The sequence below is a fragment of the Galendromus occidentalis genome, unplaced genomic scaffold (genome assembly GCF_000255335.2).
Source record: "Galendromus occidentalis unplaced genomic scaffold, Mocc_1.1 scf7180000077121, whole genome shotgun sequence".
Taxonomy (NCBI): domain Eukaryota; kingdom Metazoa; phylum Arthropoda; class Arachnida; order Mesostigmata; family Phytoseiidae; genus Galendromus; species Galendromus occidentalis.
The window spans coordinates 868,356-893,709 of NW_003805109.1; the positions used below are offsets into that span (position 1 = coordinate 868,356).

Sequence of the window (25,354 nt, forward strand, 5' to 3'; positions counted from 1 at the left end):
GAAGAATCCCTTGTGTACTTTCTGTGGTGTCGGTGACGGGACCGTCGACTCCGAGTCGCGGAGGCCTGAATCCCTAAATACTCGCTCTCAAACCAGCTGAGGCAAATTATAGCAAGTTGAAAATTAGTCTTTTACCCCGACCGGCAGTGACGCTCGTACGTTTCTGAGCCGCTTCCAGTCGACCCGACGTCATTTGAGCGGAGCCGAAGAGTTCTCACAACTGCAGTGAAGAATAGACGAACTCACTTACGGCTGTTTCCAGATTCGCGGAAAACTCTACGCACGGCCATCCATTGATGACGAATTCATTAGCGGAATGTCTCTTACGAACGTCTATCAGCTGCCTGCTGTAGTCCAATCGTTCGGAAGTGTGTTTGAGTGCTTGATGGGTCCTGTCCAGTTCGGGACAGACGTTCGCAACGGAACTCTGTACGCTGCGGCCGTCATCATCATTATCATTGTAATTTTTTTTCCTTATCTCGAACAATGCGCCCAAAAAAGATAGATGGACTGATACTGAATAGATAGATATATTCAGACGAGAACAGAGGAAGAGAGTCGCTTACAGAAAGCTCGCTCGCCGCCTGCAGTTTTTTCGGCAGACCAACAACTGCTGATAAGTCTTCACCGTCTGCTACGACGGCTGCCACCAGCCTAAATGCCACCGTCTCTGATAGACCGTCCGGTCCCATGGACGTTCAAGGGGACGAGAAGACAAACCGACTGACGGCAGGGATGCTGAATGAGTATGATGGTGGCATTACGTTTTAATTTCGTTTTACTCCCCTCTTGAAATTCTCAACAGTCTCCCCGCGCGCGCGCAAGATATTCTCGCCTCCTCAGCGGTCATCAAGGTCACTCGTAATGCGCGGAAGCTCTAAAGCGCGACGGGGACTGCCTTCGGAACATTGACTGACCGCATCCGCTTTTCACTCCCTCGAGAATTCCAGAACCCCGCGAGATCTCGACCAATGCAAAGCGATTCCCAAGCTTCTTGAAAAGATCACCGATTTTTGTGTCGATCGTCTGGCTCCGTGCGGTGAGTCTTTGATCAGGGTCAGCCTTGTAGGATGATCACAGAAAATGCCGCTGGCGGTTACGACCACACCTCTCTTCGTACAATCAGCTTTCAGAAGTTGGCGGTGTTTTGTCCCGTCAAACCTACCAGCTTAAAAAGCCATTATATCGCTGCTACTGGTGCTGCAAACGTGGGGATGCATCCGTTAATCTCGATCGGGTAACCTGCGCCTTCCACAGATAGCTCAATAACTCATTGAGGTGCTAGAGCTCACGCAGATAAGCCACTCTGTGAGGTAGCTCCTCAGCTAGCCGACCAAAAGATAATATCTCCCACCGAAAATCGCGCTGTGATTAGGATGAAAAGTCGCTCCGTGTGCTTCAACCTTGCGGTCGCGTCCGACTGACTGAGCAGCTATCACAAGATTCTCTCGAATCGTTGAGGAAGAATTCGGGAAGTTTTTTTCCGCAGCCCGGAGCGAGAGCCTCCCTCATGGAAAGATGGGAATCGGTTTTAGTCTCAATCATTGGAATCGATAATCTCAGCGAAAATCGGCGCCAAGGAGTAGTGACCAATAACAGAGTAAATGTCCATGTGTGCAGATGCCCGATGGTGAATGGATCTGACAGCGGTGGAATTTTTCTGATGGAGATTCGCTCGTCTTCAACAAGTAGAACACACCCAACGAGGAGATAACTTCATTAGAAAAGGAGCGTTTTCAGATTAGCGCCCCTTCCACTATGCACGTAATCGTTCGCTGTGACGGTCGTCGGCTGCGATGAGCGAGGGACGGGACAAACAAAGATTTTCTCGGTTAGCTCGCTTGCAGCGCCCTCATAAATCTATTTCCCCCCAACTTATCGTCTTGCACGTCAGAGCGTGCTTGGATGTTTCATTCAGCATTCTGAGATTGCAGCTCCCGACGGGGATCCAGTAGAGGACAGGGAAATAGAAACGCCCTTTTCGAGTCGATCGGACTCGATGAAAAGGAAGAGAAACCGATCTTGAGGATATCGCGGCTGACGTCACACTCTGGAAGCCTTGATGTCGTAGATGTCGAGCGACCAGATCAAATGCGGATCTCTCGCACCTCGCACTACGCTTCGAGTAGCCCGCGTTTCGAGCCGCCATTCCGAGGAGCCTCGGAGTGTTCCCTGAGTCTTCCGTGAGTCTTTGCTGGACTTTTGAATGGGAGGAGCGCTCCAGATCAGTTGGACTCAGCCTTGAAACCGCTCGCTCGACGATACATTCTCATTGAGTTCTGCATGTTGTTGTTCCACAGGACACGCAAATATCCTCAACCGTCGTTTCGAAGCCCCCGGAAAATTCCAGATCAGTCTACTGGGATTCGCTGGATGAGGGCATCCGCTCGTTCCTATCCTCGGGAACGTCTCCTGGCCGTCGCTCGTGGGCTGTGATTATAAGTGACGGTTGCCTCTCTACTGGCCGGAAGGAAGGTCGAGCTCCTCCTGAGCTGCGGGATCTGGTTCCCTGCGCTCGGGAGTTCGATCCATGCGCGGCAGTAGGCAGTGGGTCCCCAGCCGAAGTCTAATTGACCAAAGTCTAAATCAGCCTCCCACGACACTTCGCACGGTGCAGCGGGATGCATACGTACATCTCGAGGAAGAGTGCATCTTCCGAATCCCCGGCACTCGGGGGAGACTCTTCATGCAAGCCGGGACCCGGGCCTGTTCCCAGGTAGAGGCAGGTCCGGAGTTCGGATCCATCTTCTGGATTAGCTCTGGGGGCCTTCCGACGGTGATATTTCCGGAGATTCCTCGCAGCCTAGGAGGTTCGACGAAATCGGCTCGTATTTTGCGCCTGGTCAAGACGCCAACACAGAAGCCCGTGTCAGGCAAGTGGCGGCGCTCACGCAAAACCCAATGAAATCGCCGGGAGCTCCCAGACCAACAGAGAGAGACATTTCTCTAAAAGGAATACTGGTGACTGTAAGGAAAACGGTCGTTGCGTTCTGCCATTTTTGGCAAGAATTCCCCTACCGTCCGCGGGGCTCGTGGTCGGACTTGTCTCATGTCATGGTGTACGCCGAAGCCCGACCGTGGGTCGTCCAGCTCCTTTCATCAAGGGGAACAATGACTTCCAGAATCGATTTGCCCCCCGGATCTCGTATCAGGAGCGAATCTCCTGAGACATTGATCGATCACCACAAGCCGTCAAGCGTCAGAGCTATGAGCAGGAGCGGAGACGCTGTTGGAGGTTGGGCCGGACTCCGCGGCTTCCCGAAGATCTCCTTGACAGTCGACGAATTCCGTATTTGGTGTCCGTTCGAGATTCGTATCGACAGGCTCCTCCCATCACGAGGTATAAGTGAAATATGGCAATCGATGATCGCTCAATGACAGCCTCTCCGCTGGAGTTGGAGCAGATACATATATGTCGGCGCGTCGATATCGATTCCTCTACAGTGGAGACACTCACTGAGCAGAAAACTATTCTGAGAGTTGATATATGGGATTCCTGATTAATGATGCCGACCCAGAATTAGAACCGGTGACCCAGTCACGCATTTCCGACAAACCGAGTTCATTCGATTCATCTACCTACTACCTGGGTAGCATGGCCACACGAAATAATTGGTTTCCGATTCATTCGAAGAGCCTATCGATCGTGAATTCTGAGATGAGGAGAGTTGCACGGGCTATGAAATCGGGAGGATCCTCTTACCTCGGGGGCCGGAGGTTCTGACGCGTTCTGTGATTCTTGCGGATCGGGCCCGGCGACATTGTATTGAGGAGCGGCATAACCGAAATGTGGACTTGCCGCCAGGTAGGACATGACGGAGCGATGCAGAGGCTTGCGGTGCGGAGATCACTCTGGGTGTAGTATTCGTTTCTCAGACTCCGCTTCGATCAGTCATTGCGCACACACGTATTATTATGGGAAACTCGAGAACTCCAAGCTCGGCTTCACACGAGACAATCGATTCCTGGGGACTTCAAAGCGCTCCCCTCGGATGGGTCCGTCGATACACTAATGATCGGTGACACTGACACTGAAGACTCGATGATTCCTCAGTTCCGTTCACAGCTATAAGTCCTCACAAGTGGCATCCACTTGTCTGCTGATCGATGGAGCGGAAGCGATGGAGACGAGTCAGCTCCAGGACTTCATTCCGCTTCCTCGAAGGATACCTGAAGGTGGCTTGCAGGGACAGAGTCACTCGTGACACACACTCTTCGTAGCGGTGCTCGCACACGTGAACGAAAACACACTTGCACGATTCCCAGCGCTTGACAACACACCGGCCGCGGGAGTCAACGGAATATCCGCTGCAACTATTGAGACAGAGCCTCCCTCGGATCCTTCCCGTACAGCACTATAGACTCTGCATGTCGAACCGAGCATGCGCCTGCTGAACCTGGACTCGCGCTCGTGACTCGACAGAGTAAATCTGAGGGCACACAAGTCTTCTGCGGATATGGACCTTTTCCCGCGATCAGCTGGTTTGAAGATGACGAAAAATGCTCTCGTTCAATCCACTCGAACACTGAACGCAAGAGACGAACGGCAGACACTCCCAGTGATGGACAAGCGAACGGGTCGACCGATAAGCGGCAGGCGGACGCACGGACCGACGAGCAAGCAAGCAGACAGACAGACTAACTGACGGTCTAAGTGACGGACTGACTGACTGACTGCTTGCCTGCTGTGAGTTGCTTCTCTGCCTGCCTTACTGGCTGTCGGGTAGTTGACTGTCAGACCAAAAGACTACCAGCGAGCAGCCTTCCGAGGAGTAAACTCGTTCAGAGGCTTGTTCTACACCGTGTTCATGACATGTGTTCCCGTGTTTCAAACAAGCAAGCTCCTCCCTGTCCAGGGTCCGCCTCCAAGGATCGTAGAGCCCGCCCACACGCGGCCCCATGGAGAGAGGCCTCTGAGCGAAAAGCGAAGGGAGAGGCGAATGCTCCCGCAACCGATCTGCCGGTGCTGTCGTGGTAGCAGCGAATGGACTGTAAGGCCGGCCGGCCGGCCGGACGGACGGCCGGGCGACTAGTCAACTAGCTTGTAGGCCTGCATGCTTAGGGGACTGCATGGTAAGGAGTCGATCCAACTGCCGTCGTTTCGGAGGGCTCTTTGGATTGGGCTATCGGAACAGAGAGACAGCGAGGAGCTCAATCGACAGGCGGGGGAAGCAACGAGAGGGAGCGCGCTCGATCCACATCCACGGCTGGATAAGGACGACAAGTTGTTATAGGTTAGAGCCGTTTTGCTCTGCTGCCGGGCAGAGTGACTGTTGCTGAGCTCGCTGTTCGCCGCACCACCGTACAGAATCGCGTCCTCGTTGACCTTCGTTCATGTGCTGAAGCGAACTGGAAGGCGCTCATTCGATGTCTGGGGATCCGAATTGCTCCGGTCCAGAGTCCTTAAGCTTCAACGGATCTCCCTCGGGTTCTCCAGGAATCGCCTCGCGTATTGTACCAACAGATATTCGGAAATGGATAACCCCGCATGCGGGTTCGTCTGCTGCCCGCCGCAGTTCCCGGTGGGAGCTGAAACTCTTTGCACGCAGCGTGCTCTTCACCATCACATTTCTAGGGTTTAGTCCCTCCTCCTGCTTCTCGAGGCATATTCGACCGTCGGAAGCTCCCGGTTCTCATAAGCCTGACGTCGTGAGCAACACTGTCGCTCTTGACGTATTCTCTCACTTGGTCGCCTCGGCCCCTGCTCCCACGGGCGATTCTGAAGCCTTGCGCCCTCGGAGTCCCGTGAGGGATCATGAGAACGGGAAGAGACCGGGGAGATGTATGGACTTGATATTTTCCTCAACGCACACGGCAAGGCATTAGGCATGGGGATGCGCCGATGCGTGTGAGCTAAAATTGATATGGAATCAGCAACTGCCGGCTAGATGCAATGAATGCCATCCTCATGACCATCAAGTCGATGGACGATGTAGAATCTTGGTCGTAGCCCAAGAATGACGGGGTAGAATACCGTACCCGAGAATGAGTGACTCAAAGACCTTGCTGGGAGATGGAAACCCCGACCGTGCTAGCATACTACGCGAGGGTCCCGATTCAGGACCAGAACTCCTTTCGGAATACCGTGAAACCGTTCGTATTCGGAAAGCCCCAAACTGTATCTTCGAAAGAATCTGCGTGATTCCCCGGTACCTTGAAATATATTCCATTGATTAATTATGCTGTCATTGAGGAAATGTGGTTTATTGCGATCCCATCTCGGTATCGAGAATTCACCAGCCTGTCTTTTAGTGTGTCGCCCATCGGAGCCGCGAAAACTTCAGACCTTCGGTGCGGATGTCCCCAGATTTCGAAATGACGTAGATCGATGGGACAGGCCCCGTGGAGACGAAGATGCCATCATTAGTCTTGTGGATAAGCGTCCTTACTATTGCCTGGGTCCGATGGCTGGACTCGTTGGACGAAATTCGGGACTCCGCTGTCTCGTGACTCGGATAAGGGAAGTCCCATTCGTTAGAGTAGCCTGGTTCCTATGAGACTATCCTTTCCGACCGATTTCTCGGTAGGCGGGCGTATGCTGCCCCCCCTCCCCCCGAGCGCAGAACTTCTCTGCATGGATTAGTCAAGAAAGGCCACTCTCGACCTCAAGCTCTGACTCCCTCGAGCGTGCCGTTGACCGGATCGTCCATCGATTACGGATTACGCTAATGCTGCTGCTTCTGTAGCGACTTGAAATCGCAGCGTTGGGGGCGACTCGCGTGAAATACGGGGGGGGGGAACTTCCGAGCGGAAGTGTTTACGAATGTTTCCCGCGAGCGAAATCGTCATGAATTCCTCGTGAACAGAGCTCTCCAACAGACTAGAAATTCCCTGAGTGCATATCACCTGAGTGCCCTGAGCCCAATAAGGCATCGATGGTCATCGTCCATATCTTCAGAGAATGTAGAGCGAGAGAGACAGAGATTTAATACCAATTCACATCGATTTTATTCGGATTCTGAGCTCAGAATCAAAATATGAGCCACACGGCTATGGGAAAGCATGAATCCCCATCGTGTTCACGCGAGATTCGGACCACGGACACAGTTTCGGGCTTCTCTATCATTGCTCATTTGTATGATCGCAGTCCGCATGAGGCTCATCAACCTTTAAGAAGAACAATACAGTGTTCCCCTTCGATCGGTCATAGGTCATAAGTGATTCATTTATCTGGTCAAATCCCCCCGTACGACGGATCGATGAGTCACCTTGAGATTGAATTCGAGAGAAGAATATCCTTGAGTCAGCTGGGCCGTAGATATGATGTCGACTGCCGGCAGCGCGAAATCCTGGAGGAAAACCCACTCCACAAATAAATTATGATCGGCGGAAGTTCACGGAATGTCGAAAGTGCCAGACCCACCTTGATGTTATCGATTGTGAGATTGTAACCAGAGGCTTCTATGATGAGCCTCGGGAATTCTTTTTTCAAATACGCGGTCGTTTCATTGAGCTCCTGCAAACAAGTCAGTCGGAACTCTCTATCCCCTATACTAGAACTGTCGGTCCCAATGCAGCCGGGATTCTAGATGCCCCCTTCCCCCGTCTTAGAGAGAGTAGCGGGGTTGGCCACTGGTTATGCTCTCGCTCCTCTCACCTTGGCTACGAAGTCTTGAAGCATCACGATATCTGCACCGGCGCTGGCAGCATTAATAGCATCTTCGAGGCTCAAACATTCGACTTCCACCTTTTTAGTGAATCCGCCGACTCTCCGAGCGATAGTTACTGCCTGGAGTGTAGTTTCACATGAGAACATCATTCAGCCGGCGAAGATGATTTTAATCTATGAATGGATTCCCATTGGTCCACGGCAGAGAACGGTGAGACACCAAACCTTTTTGACGTTTCCGGCAGTGCGAATGTGATTCGCATTCAGCATAACCATCGACGCCAAGTCATTCCTGCGGGAAATTTCGGGCGAAAATTCCATCAAGCGAATTCGGAAAGATTACTCTCTGGGTGTCTTGCAGGTTCTTGCATTCTGAGCAACTCACCGATGAGTGTCCGCACCACCGATGACAAGAGAGTATTTCTCTATCAAGCGGAAACCAGGCGTGGTTCGCCGTGTTCCGGCAAGAATCCCTCGCCAATTCAGCTTTAGGGATAATGCTCCGGTGAGCCGAACGTGCTTATTCAAAGACGATCTGATTAGCAAATAGTTCCGCCAAAATTACCAAAGTTAGTTGTTCGCGAAGCCCCCGAGTTCTGGTCGCTACTCCACTCGCACGAGCCAATGTGTTCAGCACTGTTCTTTCGGCCAGTAGAACACGTCTAGCCGGGCCACAAATTTCAGCAACTTTCACCGTGGGATGCAGCCATTCACCTTGCGAGAGCGAAAGGAATAAGAAAGCTTGCCCTCAAAATCTTTATGGGGAGAGTGCCCATCTGAATCTGGTAAATGCTTGGCGAATGCTTGGCGATTCTCTTAAGTCTGGAGGGACTTTTTCCCCTCTCGTTCTTGCCGACAAAATTCAAGGGCAACCCGCACCAGTCGCGAAGTTGTCTGATCTAAGAGGAACCATTTTGATTTTTGAGGAGAAACTGCACGCCTCAGTGTATCCTACCCTCATGCCTCAGCCACGTGATGTTGAGATTGAGCTCCCTGGCGACCACGTTGGCGAACGGGACGCCGGCCAAAACCCCTGGAAAATTTACCGCCTCAAGCTGAGCTCTCAGAGATTGCTGAGTGATTTGGGAGTCCCTCCTTTGTTCTCCTCCCATGGTCTCGCGAGAATGCAAATAACTCACTAACCTTCGGAGTTACCCCAGAGATGAGCTGTGATAGCAACGTCACCGACAACCGCCGCGGAAGCATCCAGACCCAAATGATCTTCGGAAATCCATGACCGGGCCATGATTTCCAACTGGATTACATTCAGAAGGAATTCTGCCATTCTGCAGATCTGCAAGCACGAACTCCTTCACGATCTGGGTTCCCGGGAATAATATTCTTCCCACCAGAATAGGTAGTGGTCAGATGATTGGACATCTATGAAACACGAGATGATCAAGGTTTTGATTCTAGATCCACATATTTTGGTATTCGCGTACCTCTTCGTGCGTGAGACGGACAATCTTGACAGGGTTCACTGAGGCAGCACTCTCAGCGCCAGAGACGCTGGTCAGAGCTCATGCCACATCAAAAATCACAACAACAGCGACGAAAGACACGTATGCTGAATTGAACTTATTCGACTCCAGCCTCCGCCGCCGGAGGTTCGCTCCACAATATCCGCGAGCCCAGCTCGATGTTCTGCTTTGACAGATGAACGATGTCGACTGTGTTGAAGCTGACATCGGTGTGAACTCACAGAATAGAGGATATAGAAAAACGGGCCGACCGCTTCGAGCATCGATGCCGTTCACCGTCGGCTAGGTTTCATTCGTCGGATTCCTTAATTGGATCAATCAGTGACCGCTCGACACACGATTACGGACTGAATTTCCGTGAGCGTCAAATAGCCGCCTCTTTCCGTAAGCAAGATCATGAGAAATGTTTGGCCATGTTGAACTGCCCGGAAGGCTGAGCGATAATCTCAGTTTCTGACTCTCTATCAGTGGAAAAATCGTCTACGCCTTCGAGAGATCGCGAGTCATTTGAGAGTGGTTGTGTGGATTCACCGGGTCGGGAGCTGGGAGACGTGGACTTGAAATCAGGATCTAGGAATCCCGCATCCCGCAGCGATATAGAAACTCTTCCTCACCCATGACGGACGCGAGACGATGATTCTGATGCTCCACGATTGCCCGAGGCTATCCATAGAGCCACGGTCGAGGGAGAGGAAAGAGATTAAGCGCCGAGCTCGCAAATGTCCACCGCTTGCCTCCGGTCCGGTATGGTGAGATAGGGGAGGGGGGGAGGGCGATAGGGGATGGCTGAGCTAAGACGAAGACTTCGCGAGAGCAAACACGCGCTTTATTTTCTCAGCCATCAAGATTCAGCTTCTGTGAGAACCGCACTCGAGTTTCGCTTGGCGAGCAGGAGATGCAAGCGAGCTAACCACAATCCGCCTCCCCGAGTACCATTCACACAAACGGGCTCATCGTACCAAGCTGTGAAATTCCGCATCTGTCCAAACCTTTGCCTATCGACGCCGGCCGCTGCTCCCATGAATCAGGCGCCATGCAGAATTCGCTTTTGCGAGAAAATTTGATGCCGCGAGGGCTTCTGCGAGATTGTCCATGAGGGACATTCGCGGAGGCTCTTCGGCAAAGAGGCGATTCGGAGATCCTCTCGGATGATATCACCCATGCCGCCACGGAATCTCCGCGAAGAGTTTTTCTTTTCTACAAGGACTACGGGTTTCACAGCTGAAGAACTGTCATCCCGGATGGAACTCCTAGATCTGTACGGGCTCTTCGGGATTCGGTTTACAGATCTCTGACTCCGTCTCTCTCAGAGCTGCCACAAGACCCCGGCAATAGCGAAAGATTCTCGACTGTTCAAGTGCTAACCACGAAGTATGCCTCCATCGATCCATCTGAAGACGTCAGGAAATTTTAACGCGAAAAAGTCTCGCGAATAAATGAATCGCGGAGCTCCAGCCCCGAGTGTGCGTGAATGAGACTCTGGTCGCACCCACGAGCTCAGTGAAATCTCCGGTCGAGTTCATGCTTCGCGTTCTGCAGCCAGCATCATAAGCCGCTCGGGCGGCTGGTAGCCTGACACCGCATTCCTTTCACCTTCTTTCCCCTTCCCTTGGTCTCAGTAGCCTTAGTGGTCAAGTACGCCGCGCCGCAGCAGGAGGTACATCTATGTTTATTCGCTTGGCAGCTATTGCCAAAAAATTTGGTTCCCGGACCGATTTCTTATGCTAGTGGAGAAGCTGCACGGTGCCATAAGGTTCGAAGTGCAGCAGGCTCGTCCCTCGTACCGTGTTGCAGGAATCGATCATCCACGTGGAAGGTGACCATGTCCTCGTCGCCGTCGGGCTTGTCTCGGACTTTCAGCGTGCGGAATAAATCGACCCGGAGCTCATCACCAGTGGAAGGCCTTCTCCGACGAACCAGGTGAGCTATTCGTGGGAGTTCGCCGTCCGATCTGAGAAAAATTGATGATGCTCTGCAGCTGATCCGCGATTCTCAATCGAAAGACCGAGCGCGTCGGGCAATCTCTCATTCCTTAAATTTCGCGCTCACGATTCCAGGAGCGTACGCGTGACGAAGAAAGAACAGGACGACAATCTTAGAATTCCCTCACGAGTCCCACGACTCTTTGAGGAGCCGGTCAGATTGATCACGCGATCGTCGCTGAATCTGTCACTGTCGTCGTTGTACCCAAGGTGGTTTTATAGAGTAAACCCGACTCTTTAGGCAGGCCCAGAGCACAACACCTTGAGCCACCAGTTGAAATTTTTCTGAAAGGAATTATTCCTTCGGTAGGAACAGCGCCGAAGTTGCGCTTCCGTCCAGGCAGCGAAGTGTTTCCCCCCCGGCTCCCGATGCCCGACTGTGGAGAAGTAGATCGGTTGGTTCCGCCATCGTTGCAAAACTCGTCCTCTGATTTTCGCAAGCCCAAACTACATTGGAGCTTGACACTACTTCGCTAATCACGACGTATAATCGTTCAATTTCAGGTTCGTCGGTCCGTGAGACCCGCTGTGGTTGCTCGGAATGTGCATTTCCACGTCACATCATGCACTCGTTGTCTGTCTCGAGGAACGATTCAGTGTTACTGCAACTATGTTCCAAGGTCGGATACTTATCGGTGGGTTGCCTCGGGGGAGGCCGGTAATCAATTGTCTGGCAATCATTCAATCGGCCACGTTCGAATGGCTTGACCAGACTTTGCGTTCAACAAATACGAGGGGACACACTAATTTTGAACCGATCGACCAATAGGTTGACGACGGATTTCTTCACCTTGGCATCTTCTTATCCAAGACTTCCAGAAGCGCACACGACCTCTAGGTATGCATCGTCGAGCTTGAGGTGAGCGAAACGATCGATCCAGCGTCCACTAACACCGAGCTCATCGTGGAGACGCATTTCGAGCTAACGCTTAAGGAATATATTTATCTACTCATGCTGTTTGAAATAAGCTGATCCATAACTCCTCTTCTCCAGCCGGAGGACCCCATCGATACCGACATTATCGAGTCTCTCGCAAGCCTACGGTGGTTATTACGATAGGAGGTCCACGAGTCTGCCACGCCGATCCTCAACGATGGTGAACCGCATTGGTCTTCTCTACTGATCTAGTAAGGCATAGGAACAAAGAGAGATGGTAACTGAGCATCGAATATTTCGAACTAAAAGGCGATGAGGACTGAAAGCTATGGGGTGAATTTGTAAATACGTAATTATTGTGGAATATTTCGGATCATGTGGGGAGAGATACCGAATGAATAAAATATTTCCTCCGGAAGCTTTGAGGAGAATCAATTCGTGCCGATCGGGGTCATTCCTTTCGAAAAGACACCATGAGCAAATTACCTGAAAAATGTTGCTGTGAATCGCTTCTCTCCTAGATGATTCCTCAAACAATGTGTAAAACTTCGGGAGCATTTCCGTCGGGAGAGAGGGCGATGACTCTCTGTCCTTTCCTTTTCTCCATATAAATGATTCTTAATGATGTTTTAATGGCGCGGGCTTTTCTGTCGTTCGAGCGACGAGGCCGAACAAAATTCTTCTTGCATAGCGAGAATCAGTCTATCTTCTCTTGACTCGATGAGGGTTCAAAAATGTCTTACGGCTCACCCTAACTGATGTCGGAATCATTATCACGACGCAGGAAAAAGAATTTGGCAAAAGAGAACGGGGAAGCCCACGTCGGTCAGCCAGTGGGTTCGTGGGTCGAGCGAAGAATGAGATGCAACGAGCCGTAATTACTCAATCACTATAAAACGTCGAGAGTTTTCCTCACGACATCCAATCCGTGTTTGCTGCTTCAGAGGCGGAACATCCCGTACACAAAACACGTCAACTTCACGAGTAGGCGACGATTCACCTTCGCACCCTCTCAATTGTCTCGCACGTCACAATTTAGGAGTAGCTTCCGTCGGGAACTGCTTCGGTTCACGGAAATGTACAACGAAATTCGGTTCGGATCCTCCTTGCTTGCTTATACTGCGGGAACACATGTTCCCCTGTTGCTATTCCCTCTGCTTGAGAACACGGGAATCACATTAGGCACCGGGGAGCGAGGAGGATGACGAGCGCGTGCTCGAGGCAAAGCTAAACAGTCCACAGGAGAGGCAAGACCCTCTGAAGACTGACGAGTCGACCAAAGCAAGAGTGCGCGGGCCGCTTCCCCGTGCACCGAAGCCCAATTCGAAGCCTCCTGGGTTTCCTCCATTCATCGCGCGGCGTTGAAATGCTCAAAACAAAATCTCTCCTGATTATCGAGGGTATTGGTGGGTGAGCATCTCGGAAGAATTCAGTCTATCCCGCGCAGTAACTCAAGACCAAAACAAAATAAGAGAGTACCGGACAATTCACAAATGGAGACTCGTCCAAGGACCGCATTTCACAACATGGCTAACGCTGTCGAAAAGAAGCCTCTTAATCCGACCGAACAATATTCGTAACTGCGGACATCATAATAGCCCAGAGGAACAAGGACTCCGCCCTGTAACGAGAGAACACGATAAAGCAATCATACAACATGAAGCTCTCAAACGAATTTCTCCACCGACGGAAACCTTGGCTCAAAACCGCGCGGGCGCTGACATGGGGGATCTCATTATAATCAGAGGACTTTCGGGGTTTCGGTTGCTGCATAAATTCGCTCTAAGATCCGATCCGACAGATCGTGGTATCATCTCCAGTCTGTCATATCGAGGTTATTGCAAGAATCAGCCTCCGCTTAGGGCCCATAGTCGCGCTCAAAGTTAACAAATAACTTAAGTTAGTTGTTGAGGAGTTCCAGATCGACCGGGGCTACCAGAGATCGTCTACATGCTCCAGACGATCGGATTCCGGCTCATGCTTGACCTCGGTGGCCCAGTTTTTCACTCAAGCCTCATTGCATCGAATTCATAAGTGCGTCCAGGCAAGGAATGACACTGCGATCTCGCATCCCCATGCAGCAACCGGTCTCGGAACTTAGTTCAGCATTCGATGTGGATGAGAAAAAAGCCAGCAGATGTACGGAATCCGCTCAGCTTCTCCCAGGGGAATCAGGAGAGGGACATCCCAGAGGTCCGTGTAGAGCAGGGAGTCTCTACATCAATTTCACGGAGTCGCAGGTCATCCGACGGCCACTCGATCGAGACGCCCCAATGATGTTTGGGTAGACGCTCGTTCCGTTCGGGCACTACCCGTCAGCGAGTACCGATAGAGCTTCAGGTTTCGCGGTATATCATTCGGGGCGGTCCATCGACGGAAGCATCAGAAATCGATTCCATGAGTATTCTTCCCGCTTCGGAGAAGCACGCAAACATTCATCTGACGCCTCGCCACCCACCCACCTTCCCAGTAGATAGGGCGGCCCGAGGGAAAAAACTTGATCCGCCACAACCTAGCGAGAAAGAGCATCTTCTCGCACCGGCGCGGCGTCGGCAAATCGTGGCTCCAATCAAGGCGAATTTGAGGTGACGCGGCGCTCAGAAGCGTATCACGAGAGTAGACTCATGCACCTAGAATCCTCAGAGGCCTGATGTTCTCCGAAACAGTTTCTCCCCCGCAAACTGGAATCGGTTTCTGAGGAAAGCTTACGAACCCCGAGGTAGAGGAGTCGATCTCAATGTTGAGCTCCATAGACCCCCAATGACTTACTATCAGAAAAGAATCCCGGAGACTCCGGCTCATGGGATTTGATATAAGGGCTTCACTGTGTACTCATTATCTGCAACTTACCAACATAACGGCAGCGCGCTCAATACTAGGATGATGACGATAATAAGTCTTGCGGGATACGCTCATTCTATTCAAGAGTCAGAGTTATCGAGAGCGGTAATGTACACGTGTATAATTAATTTATTTACAGGCCTCGAGACGATTCTAATCCTCATTATCCGGTTCTTCGAACTCCGCCGTCCGCACGTCGAGGTCCTCGCCATACTGGATCGCGTTGTCGATAAGCATTAGAGCATCAGCAATAGATTCTTCGTTCTTTATATTCAAAGGGAAGAATCTCACGAGGGAGAAGTCATCGACCACTTTGGCCACCGCCCGCGAAAGAGCCTCGAATTTCTGCAAAGTGAATCGAGTGCGATGAGTCAAACTGAAGTCATGCTGTCTAATGAACAAAGAATCCCCGAGAGCGGGAAAGCGCGGGTGACTCGTCAAGCAAATCACCTATTTATGTGACACCTACCGGATTGGACATCGTTTCGGCGCTCCCGTCCAGGAGCGCTTGCGCATCACTATCGACGAATTCCCCGATTCGCCGGCGGCCCGCTGCGTTGAGGAGATCCATCTTGGTGAGAATACAGACGTACGGAATCTCCAAGTTCACCATCGAGCTCAACGCCGAAAACACTCCGGAGAAAAACTTGTGCGTTTCTATCATGAATTGGGATTCTATCAAGTACACGCCGCAAACTCTGTAAACCGAGGGGTGAATTTAATAGCGGAAGAATAGCGATAACAGCGGGAAGCCGGTCGAAATCGATCAGGTTCTTTCGCCAATGCCGCGGAGATTGCTCAGAATGCCAATGCTCTGGAATTCCCAGGCACACACGCTTTCGAGATTTTCCCTGAATCGATGGCTCCCGAATCTCAGTTGCGACAGCGACAGCGGGCGATCATTCGGAATCGGGAATCTGCCGGCAATGCTCATCGGGTTTCCGGGAGAAACGAGTCGGGCGCTCACCTGAAGTCCATCTTTTGTAGCATCTCATTGAAGCGCTTCATGACATCAAGGTGCGTGTAGAGTTCTATCTGACCGGGACAGTCGAATATAAAGTAGTCGTCATCGGACGAATCTGCCAGTTTTTCTTCCAACCATTCAGTGTTTCTGTAAAAGGATCGAGAATCCATTGCACACATACGCTGATTTTCATCGATGGGCTGCATGATAGGCCATATGAGAGAGCTGCCCGATTTACCTGATCATGTATTCCAGGCAAAAAACTAGGGCCCCGTTTGGGCCCAATTTCAAGTCATCATCTTCCATGACATCATCGACCTGGATCAGGTCCCTGAGATCGAAGACCGGCGAGTAGTCGAAATACTCGCAAGCGGGATCTGCGGGAGAAAAATTGCGGGGAACTTCATTATGATTCGAATTTGATCTTCGTTAGGTCTACATGAGATTCAAGGACGGGAATCCGGGAAGAATCACTCGAACTCAGAGTATGGCCGACCCCAATCGCCTCTGAAGACGACTCGAACGAGCCTGAGAAATCTCTTCGGATGCCGCGAAGAACATACCGAGATTCACGATATTTATTATCCTCTTCGAAACTTCCGCGTGCTTGACCATCGTCGAACAGAAGGTAGATTTGCCGGAGCCCGCAGGACCCATCACCAGTTGTGCGAACCGCATCGCCACCAGCTCGGAGCTCGGGCTACGAGAAGGAAGAATTCACTTGGTGTTCAAATTCGATCAGACATCCTGCGCGCTCCCGGTGAGTAGAGAAAGCCAGCGAGTGCGTAGCATACGACTGCAACAAAACAATGCCTGCGACACATGGATCAGACGGAGACGCGGCGCGCGAACTTTGAATTCTGAACGCTGTTGGATACCCACGCTTCAGATGAGGAACTTCAGTCCCCATCTGAGGAGAATGTGGGCAATCAAGCATCAAGCGCTCACCTGACGCTGATTGGAATGGGTTCCAGAGATGATACAGTCCCGACGCGACGGCCGAAGCGTGGAGACTAGCGTGGAGACTTGCGTAGAACTTCAGACGGAGGGCCAATTCGTTTCTCGGCAAAAACCGCCACCTCCTCGAGAGTGAAACGCCGCAACGGTTTTTAAGTTTTCCGCGGCTTTTTGCGGCGACCAATGTGCATGCCCGCTCATAAGCGCTGAAGAGCTTAGTGAGAGGATGTCGGGAGAAACGTCTCCCGGATCGAGGAGGAGCTGTGAGCCTTCTCCCCTCGAAATGGAGATCACTCGTCGGCTCCGACGCGGGTTCTTTGCATAAAATCATCTTATCCATGGCGTCTCGAGAACAAAGCTGAAAGCACGAACTCCACGCGAAGCGCCGAGCTTCACCGTCTTCGTAGTGCTGCCCTTCGACGCGAAAAAACAGATTTAAGCCGCTGGCATGAGGTTGGCAACACATGGCACTGGTGAGGTTGCAACTCCGGCTGAACTGGCATTGAATGTCCTGGATACGTATTGCCCTGGTGCTATTGTCTTCCGTGTTCGGGGTTGGCACGGGAACTACGACTCTCTGGGCCGACCTCTAAGATCGAGGAGCCCTTTTCGAGATCCCTTGGTCTGATCTGATGGTCTTGGTTCGCCGAATGACCTAAGGGTGGCCGAACGAAGATCTTCAGTACTTGTTTCGAGACCGAATCCGTCCCCTTCTCCGAAGATCGCGGCTCCCGTTCCCGAGAAGAATCCCCACTTCAATCTTCTCGGACTCCCTCCTTATCGGTAAAGGGAAATACTCGCAAGGGAGCTCAAAGTGGCGACGAGGTGCAGACACTGAAACTCTTCCGAGCCTACAGAGAAACTCAATGGCAATCATGGAGGCTCGAAGATCGGCTTGTGGAGCGCGGATCTAACTTCTGAAATCGGCTTCTGTTCCTCCGATGCCGGCCCCCTGCAGTATCCGAAGGGAGCCTCGAGATAATTTGCTTTGGGAAGAGCATTTTACGGGTGATCTCGGTGTTCATCTCGTACACCGTTTCTCTTTTTCCGTCAGGTGAGCTGCGCGTCCGACAGTGAGCACTACCGATCATTAAACCAGTTCGGAAAGCCGCCAGCACTGTCTTGAAGCTCCAAGTATTCTCGCTCCTCGAAAACTGCTCTGTTGGCGTTGACAGGAGGAGAGGCCAAAAACTTCAACTACCTACATATATCTATCGCACGGACTTCAGAGAGAGGAGCGATGATCGCCCGACACCTTAGTCTGCAGCTAGCAAAGATCATCGACGTCGCCATCATCTGTGTTGATATATCTGCCGTGATTTCCGAGCCCCCGTAGTCCGGAGCAGCGTGTGAGCCGTTCGGTGGCCCTAGTTGTGATGAGAACCTCACAGAACGCTCCATTAATACAGGTCGAATCGCGTGCGCATCGAAACTCATGAAAGTTTGGAAGTTCGGTTACTCTCTTCGACGAGCCTTGTTCTCAACACATCGTCTCCGGAGCATGACACTGTTTTGATCGCTCAGCTGCTGTTCTCAAAAGGTGATTTATCTGGAATTCGGAGTAGATTGACCCGTGTGGAGGCCAGCGGTCCTTTCCGATGAGAATGTCACGAGCTCATCTGAGTCATCTCGAAGATTCTTAGGGAACCGAGTCGGCTAATAGATGAAGTAATAATTGCTCCAACAAAATAGGGAGGAGCATGTTGTTCTACAATTCTCTGGAACTTTTTTCGTATGTTCACGCTGACTGGCTCACCTTCGATGGTGATAGAGCTACTCCACGACAGTCTTTAAATTGTACGGAGCCGCACCACTGAATCCCCATTCTCTTTCTCAGGCAACCCATGTCGCCACAATGTCCACAACAAACAAACCTCTGCGATACAGCAATTTCCGAGATTTACAGAAGAACGTGGAAAAATCAAACGACGTGCCGCTTACGGCGAGATGCAAGACCTATTATACAACCGCGACCCAGCTATACGACAAAGCTCAGAGAGCCAAGCTCGATGGGGACCTCGAGGCAGCATTTATTTTCTTCGTCCGCTTTGGGAACCTCGCTCTACGGCTGAAAAACGCTCCCGATTTCTCCCAAGCCCAGTATCCAGGCTTGAGAAAGGCGGCAGATGCTATTTCGGAAGCTGAAGTGCTGCAGAGCGAGTTAATGAAACTCTATGAAGTCAAGCTGTGCAGAGCTTCGACTGCATCAGTGTCCGCGAACAATAACATCAGCCATAATCCTCAGGATCAACAGAGACGTGCCACTCAGGTTTATGATATGCTGGAGAATCACAAATGCCTTGTGATAGACTTGCGAGAGCAAGCCGAGTTCGAGGACTCCCACATGGTGCACAAGTACCTTTTCAATCTGCCGGGGAAGTTTTTGAAGCCCTCTCAGACCGGCGTCGAACTCGAAGAAGCCACCAGAAGTTTGCAGTCGCATCCGATGTTCCTTCAAAGAAATGCTTTCGAGTACATCGTAATCCTTGATTACGATACTCAGAACCCTTTCCACGCGGGAGTCCCTGATAATCACCCTATTCGACTTCTGTACAGCATCCTTACAAGTGATGACTCGAAAGCGAAAAAACTAAAAAATCTTCCGGTGATACTGAAAGGGGGATACCGCCTATGGTTGGCTTCGTACCCCCGGATGACGACCAATGCCCATCCGAGGAAGCTTAACGAATCTATTCCCCCGAGTCATTTTCCCTCAGTCAACGTAAATTACCCGTCATTAGATGTGCTCTCGACGCCGATACCGAGTGCCCCGCCCGCGCCGGATACGGCTCCATCAGACAGGATTCTTCAGATTCCAGAACGACCGTCCTCTTCGAATCGTCCCGTGAAACCTTATAGCGGTGAATCGATAGGTCCAACATCGAATGAGAACGCTTTACCGAGATCGCGTTCCTTGACGGAAATAGCATCCGTGAACGAGCAATCTCTAGTGAAACCTGAAGTCGATCGTGCTTCTAAGCCGAGCACTCTACCCGGGAGCGCGCGGAATAAACACGATATGGCTTCTTATCGAGTGAGCAAAACGCATGGACTGCGCAACTTGGGCTGTTCGTGTTATATCAATGCCTCCCTTCAGTGTCTTTCTCACACCCGGAATCTAGCCGCCTATTTTCTTCAAGGCCAGTATAAGAACGACATCGCGACCGACGATTCCGACTTGACGCAGGAGCAACTATTATTACCGGAACTTTTCGAGAACGTGCTCTACTACTTGTACTATGGAGGCGATGAGGAGTCGTTGACGAATTTCTGGAGGGAAGTCTTCAACGCATTCCCTCAGTTCAAGCGAAATTCTCATGAGTGCGCCCACGAATTCATCACCAATCTACTGTCGACACTACACGACGTATTGAACCGTGCCTCTCACAAGAGTCGGCGCAGCGAAATACCGGAAATCGATGAGAATAACGTCGAGATCGCTTTAAACAAATTCTTCACTGAACGTCACGACGAAAGCCGGTCGATTATCGGAGATATCTTCGAGGGCTTGACAGTCATTCAGCGTCAGTGTCGAACGTGCAAGAACTCTTCCTATAAATTCGATGTCACCTTCTCGCTGGGCTTGCCGATACCGGATAGGCCCGAACTCACTTTGGATGATTGTCTACAAGAAGCTTTTCAAGTGAGTACTGTAATTTGATTTCTCCGACCGTCGGAGGATATGATAAGAAATGATAAATCGAGAGTCGGGAGCCGGGAACGAGTAACGCGTCCTAAATTCACGATTCTTTGGTTCCAGACTCAGGTTGTTGACTACAAGTGCACCCATTGCAATAGCCAGCAGAAGGCCACGCAATCTGAGAGGATTGCACGATTGCCCAAAGTTCTGGTGATAACGTTCCTGCGTTTCCGCCACTTCCAAGATAGCACGCGCCAAAAAGCCAACAATCACATCGAGTTCGAGAACGTTATCAGCCTAGATAAATACCTCGACTTCAAAACACAGCCTAAATCCAAAAGCTATCATCTCTACGCGGTTGTCAATCACTACGGTGAACTGGATCGGGGTCACTACGTCGCATTTTGTAAAAGTCTGTCTTCCAATCTATGGCACAAGTACGATGATCAGATCGTCACCGAGAACCCGATGCTAGCAGACTCAGATAAGAGGAATACCTATATTGCTTTCTATATGTGCGATGAGAGCTGAATGGGGGCCGGTGCCGTGCGTTCGACTGAAATCTCTGGGCTGGAAGGAGAATCCCTCCGAACACTACGTTAATCATTGTCTTATTTAGCTTCAACGTCTCGATGATTCACAGTCCTCCTAACGACTGATTCGGTTCCGGAGACTCTGTTTCCATGCAATTTTCCGCAATATTTTCGGGTTGGAAGGCTCACGCAGATCCGAGGTTACCAGTCTTCTGCTGAAGCACAGCGGGAAACCCGGAGTGATAAAGAGTTCCCTGGGTATGTTTTTGTTGCTTTTTCGAGCCAATAACCTCGATAGTTACGGAGTTGTTGATCCTCTCTTTTGTTTGATAGTGGAGAATGTGATTCCTGCCGGCATCTTGATACGTCTGCCCCCGACACATCCATTCAATGGCGAGCGGGGCGTTGGTAGAGCTCATGGAATGGGTCCGTAATTTATAACAGGGTCGTTGTGTATAGCAGAGCTTAGAATTGTACATTCCGATAAGACAACACCTACGTGGTTCCGGGGTGCTGTCCCGAACAGACGCAATGCGATTCCCTTTGAATAAATGTATATGGGAAACATATCACAGAAAGCTCCTGATGTGAAACTTACTCGGCGCGTGTTCTTTCATTGCGTAATTGGCAACCCAAGGACCGCTGGAAAGGATGCGTCATGCAGCGTTTCCGATGCAGGCTCAGGCACGAGCAGTCGCGCTAAATAGCTGAAGGAAGATGATATTGATCTTCTTGTAGGATTTATTCTTTTGAAAATCGCGAGAATCTAATGAACACTAGAATACTTCATTCGCTCTCCTCAATGCACCTAGAGTGAAACGAGAAGAGTTCAGGGAGGTGAGGATGCCATAAGAGAGGAAGAGGAACCTGGCTCGGCTCACAGAAGGAATGAGTTGAGAGTTCTCAGGGGGCAAGCTCCGTGTCACTTCTAGAGGGGAAATCGAAGACTAGATATCCATTCGACGGGTGACGCGATGAAGAGCCCACGTTACCGGGGGACGGGGGCACGCGTCATCATTATTGTAGGCGTGAACGAGACCCGCACTGCAACTTCCCGCCCGAATCTAAATCCATTTCACTGGGGAAGCCATCATGATTTAGTATCCATGATGATGGCCCCGGTAGCCTCCATGATGCCCGTGCCCGTGCCCTTCGTGGTGGGGGTGATGGCCATAAGTCCCCGAAGGCACATGTCCTTCTGAATGCGGTCCGTTGTATTCTGCATGCGCAGCATCCTTCCCGGTGGTTCCTGGTTCGTTCGTATGGATCCGAGCTCGGAATCCATGTCCGTCGGCGACATAGTCCACCTGTAAAATGTTGAATTGGATTCTCGTCCTCTAGGCCGAGTCTGATCCGAGGGTTTCACTACTGCTCCGATGTTTGAGTCACCTTTCTCCATCGACCGTCGACATCTTGCAGGTAGTATGATCCTTTCTTATTGCCGTAACCGTCGCCATGCTCCTCGCGCCCATTCTTCGCCCCATAGCCGTCTACGATATGATATCCGAAATTGTAGTTGCCGTGGTCCTGGAATCGTTCCAGAGGTCAACGACGAATGGAATTTTGCAAGTTGGCTTCATGATCCTTAGTTCGTTTGATAAACCCATACATCTTGTTTTCGATGGGTAGTCGAGTGGCCGCCGTGGCTTGCCACCGTCGTTTGAGCCAGGACGGCCAGTCCGAAAAATGCCTGCAATGGAACAGCGACTTCAGACTCTGAAGCATATCCTCCAGCACATACTCAGTCAGTATTTCACCGCACCCACCACAAAACCGAATCCTCGCATCGTGAGTTCCGAAGTTTTCAGTCGCTGCTTCTGTACCTGAGAACGACAGAGTTCTGCTTTTGTAGTAGTAGCCGGCGGCGAGGATCGAGCTTTGTAAGCTTCATCGGCGTTCGGACACCGACCACGAGCGTTTTTGTTCGACCGGCTGAAATAAAAACCCCGTGCAGAAACAGTGGAGTGGTCAATTCATGCTCAGTCCGACCCCTAGTTGGAGTTTTTGACCCTAAGTCACTTTCACCCGGCCTTGACAAATCACTCCACGCTTGAGCAAAGCACTCCAGCATTGTGGATTGTGGTCAGTGGCCACCTCCGGTCAGAAATGTCGCCTTAAAAACCGCGACCGCGCATTGAACAGGTTTGGAGTCGGACGCTCTGTTTGCTTTTCTATCCTGCTACGAAACTACACCGTGTGATTTCCGAATACGTCGTGAAGACCGAGCGGACCTGATACCGGAAGGTGATCGGGTCTTCATGCCATAGGGAACCTCTGTACTTTGTTCCTCCTTTCGGCCAGAATTGACGAATTCAATTGAGCGCAAACATGACTTTTGTTCCGGACGCATTTGATCTCTTCTTCGCACCTCCTCCTCGCCGCGCCTCCTTGTTCGATCGTTTCCAGCTCTTCACTCGTCGGTGAAAATCAGCAGCCTCGTCCGGTGGGCCGCGGCATTTGCCACTTCCCGGTCGTCAGGAGATGACCTCGGAGCATCTCAAGAGCAAATCGCAACAGCTCCTGCGATGCTCCCGTCACTCTCTAGGTCGTCGCCTCTGGATAAAACGTCCTAGAGGTTGATTTTGGAAAATATATTTTCCTCGAGCGATTCCTTCAATTGTCTGCTCGGCGAAATCTCTCTGGTCTTCTCCGGCAGCGCTGTGTGGATGCGGTTGGAACCTCGGGTGAATGTTTCGGGAGATCGAACGTCCCAATTACGATTATCCCTCGCCTTCATGAGGGGCTCGAGAGCCCGCGACGCGGAGCGGAGTTGCTTGAGTCAGACTTTTCGGATGCTAGATAGTCTTGCCATGGAACCTACAGAGACCCGAAAAAAACACCACCCACAGTCAGAGAAATCGGCTGCCTGCTCATGATGAGTGAACTCCTGCTCAATCCAAGGTTTCTCAAGTAAGTTCGGATCGGTATATGACGAGACGACCACACTAAATTCTCGGCCATCCCACCTTCGTGTGCACCGGTCTCTAGTTCCTCCCACATTTTGCGATCACTCTGAAATGAGCAGATACGGAACTTTTTTTGTAACTTGGTCATACAAAGGGGGACACCCGACTGAACTGATGGGACCCATGCGCATGCATCGCAAACGACTGTGCTCAGTCATCCACAGTGAAGCATATGAATTTGTCAGACTCATTCGTCCTGAGGCAACATCGGCATGGTTCCGTACAGACTACTCTACCGACGAAAAGAGCTTTTGTTTGCTCTTCCGAGCTCGAGGAGACTTCACTCCGTTCACCCATCCAGGAATGGTGCTCACCACCCACTGGTCGGCGTCGAGTACTCGTACGGAGAGCAAACACGATAGAAGCTCGATCGTACCGCCCGATGCGTGTCCGAAAAGTGTCATCATATAAACGAGTTAGAGATGTCATCAGTTCCAATCTCCAATAGGCTCCTAAGAGAACTCGACAAAATAATTCGACTCCGTCCATCTACCCGACTCATCCGGAATGAGTGACATTTCCGATCACGAATATCGGTACCGAGGGAAGTCCAAGTGATTGACAGCGAACTCTCGGTGAATGAATTTTTTCGAGAAAAAAAGTCTGTCATTCGAGATGTTGGTCGAAGGGGGCGTTCGTTGAACGAGGTCTTATGTCTCTGATCGTGAGTGCCTCGGATCGGGCGACGCTGGAGCCGTCGCCTCCCTACGCCCCAAGGCATCTTCAACGCAACTGGCCAGAATTCCGCCCATTTCCCGCCCTCCAAATTTTTCTGGAACAGACCGTGTCCGGCGCATCTGAACATCTCGAAGTCGAGCTGCTCGATAATGGTCCAGGAATCCTACTCTCAGGCGAGGTGTGAATTGATGCATCCAATTACCGTCCATCCGCCCGCACCCATGGACTTAAGCCGGGGACCCTCCTCGCTGTGGAGTGTGAGGAAGCCTAATCATCGAAGCAGCCACTGTCGATTCTCTTACAGAGAGCCGGGCTCTGAATTCCCCCGAGATAGCTTCGAGTTATTGAAGTCCTCTACGAAAGTTGGGAGTTGGGGGAAATATCATTCTGCACTTCGTCCTGTCCCGTCGAGTTGGGAAACCTTCCTGGCTTGTGCTTCCTTCCCATCATAGATCATCATCGTTGTAGGAGAACCTTGAGCCGGCTCTCGAAAACTGGCTGAAGCCCGATCCGCTTCACCGCTGATACCGGCGATGTCCCTTCTTCTGGAGAAATCCTTGACGCACTCCCGAAGTCCGAGGGACGCGCACTGGGAGTCCGTCTCGAAAGGCTCACAAGTAAACATTCTTTTTTGAAAATGACAATCGCCTGGTTTGACATGCTTTTCTGAAAGTTTCCGAGCCCTGGAGCAACCCCGAGTCGTTTTTCCCTGCTGTCCTGCATTTCATACCCTTTTCTTGCAGGCTCCGAAACCCGGGAAAAACACAATTTACATTGAAATCCGGGATATTTTTCTCGGATTTTGATGGAAATGTTTTTCCTCAGG

At 51.2% G+C, this 25,354-nt stretch overlaps 3 protein-coding genes and 1 long non-coding RNA gene across 4 annotated transcripts; 2 read left to right on the forward strand and 2 right to left on the reverse strand.

Annotated features, from left to right (window-relative positions):
• Nucleotides 1–7,062: 7,062 nt before the first annotated feature.
• On the reverse strand, nucleotides 7,063–9,373 carry LOC100898350 (nicotinate-nucleotide pyrophosphorylase [carboxylating]). The gene is made up of 10 exons (XM_003741136.2): nucleotides 9,052–9,373; nucleotides 8,753–8,903; nucleotides 8,565–8,642; nucleotides 8,175–8,323; nucleotides 7,995–8,095; nucleotides 7,835–7,901; nucleotides 7,598–7,729; nucleotides 7,364–7,456; nucleotides 7,209–7,289; nucleotides 7,063–7,107 (listed from the first exon to the last, which is right to left on the reverse strand). The coding sequence occupies exons 2-10, from the start codon at nucleotides 8,892–8,894 to the stop codon at nucleotides 7,063–7,065; spliced, it is 888 nt and encodes a 295-aa protein (XP_003741184.2). The 5' UTR covers nucleotides 8,895–8,903; nucleotides 9,052–9,373.
• Nucleotides 9,374–10,724: 1,351 nt separating this feature from the next.
• On the forward strand, nucleotides 10,725–12,380 carry LOC100898498 (uncharacterized). The gene is made up of 6 exons (XR_003777088.1): nucleotides 10,725–11,010; nucleotides 11,148–11,282; nucleotides 11,365–11,467; nucleotides 11,577–11,707; nucleotides 11,842–11,931; nucleotides 12,067–12,380. It is a non-coding gene; the product is annotated as an uncharacterized LOC100898498 (long non-coding RNA).
• A 2,509-nt stretch (nucleotides 12,381–14,889) lies between these two features.
• Nucleotides 14,890–16,554, reverse strand: LOC100909299 (GPN-loop GTPase 3). Its single transcript, XM_003741047.1, has 5 exons — nucleotides 16,318–16,554; nucleotides 15,993–16,131; nucleotides 15,758–15,901; nucleotides 15,260–15,488; nucleotides 14,890–15,135 (listed from the first exon to the last, which is right to left on the reverse strand). Exons 1-5 carry the CDS (start codon nucleotides 16,430–16,432, stop codon nucleotides 14,944–14,946), a joined length of 819 nt encoding a protein of 272 aa, XP_003741095.1. The 5' UTR covers nucleotides 16,433–16,554; the 3' UTR covers nucleotides 14,890–14,943.
• Nucleotides 16,555–18,566: 2,012 nt separating this feature from the next.
• Nucleotides 18,567–21,475, forward strand: LOC100898638 (ubiquitin carboxyl-terminal hydrolase 8). Its single transcript, XM_003741137.2, has 2 exons — nucleotides 18,567–20,354; nucleotides 20,472–21,475. Exons 1-2 carry the CDS (start codon nucleotides 18,567–18,569, stop codon nucleotides 20,880–20,882), a joined length of 2,199 nt encoding a protein of 732 aa, XP_003741185.1. The 3' UTR covers nucleotides 20,883–21,475.
• Nucleotides 21,476–25,354: the final 3,879 nt, after the last annotated feature.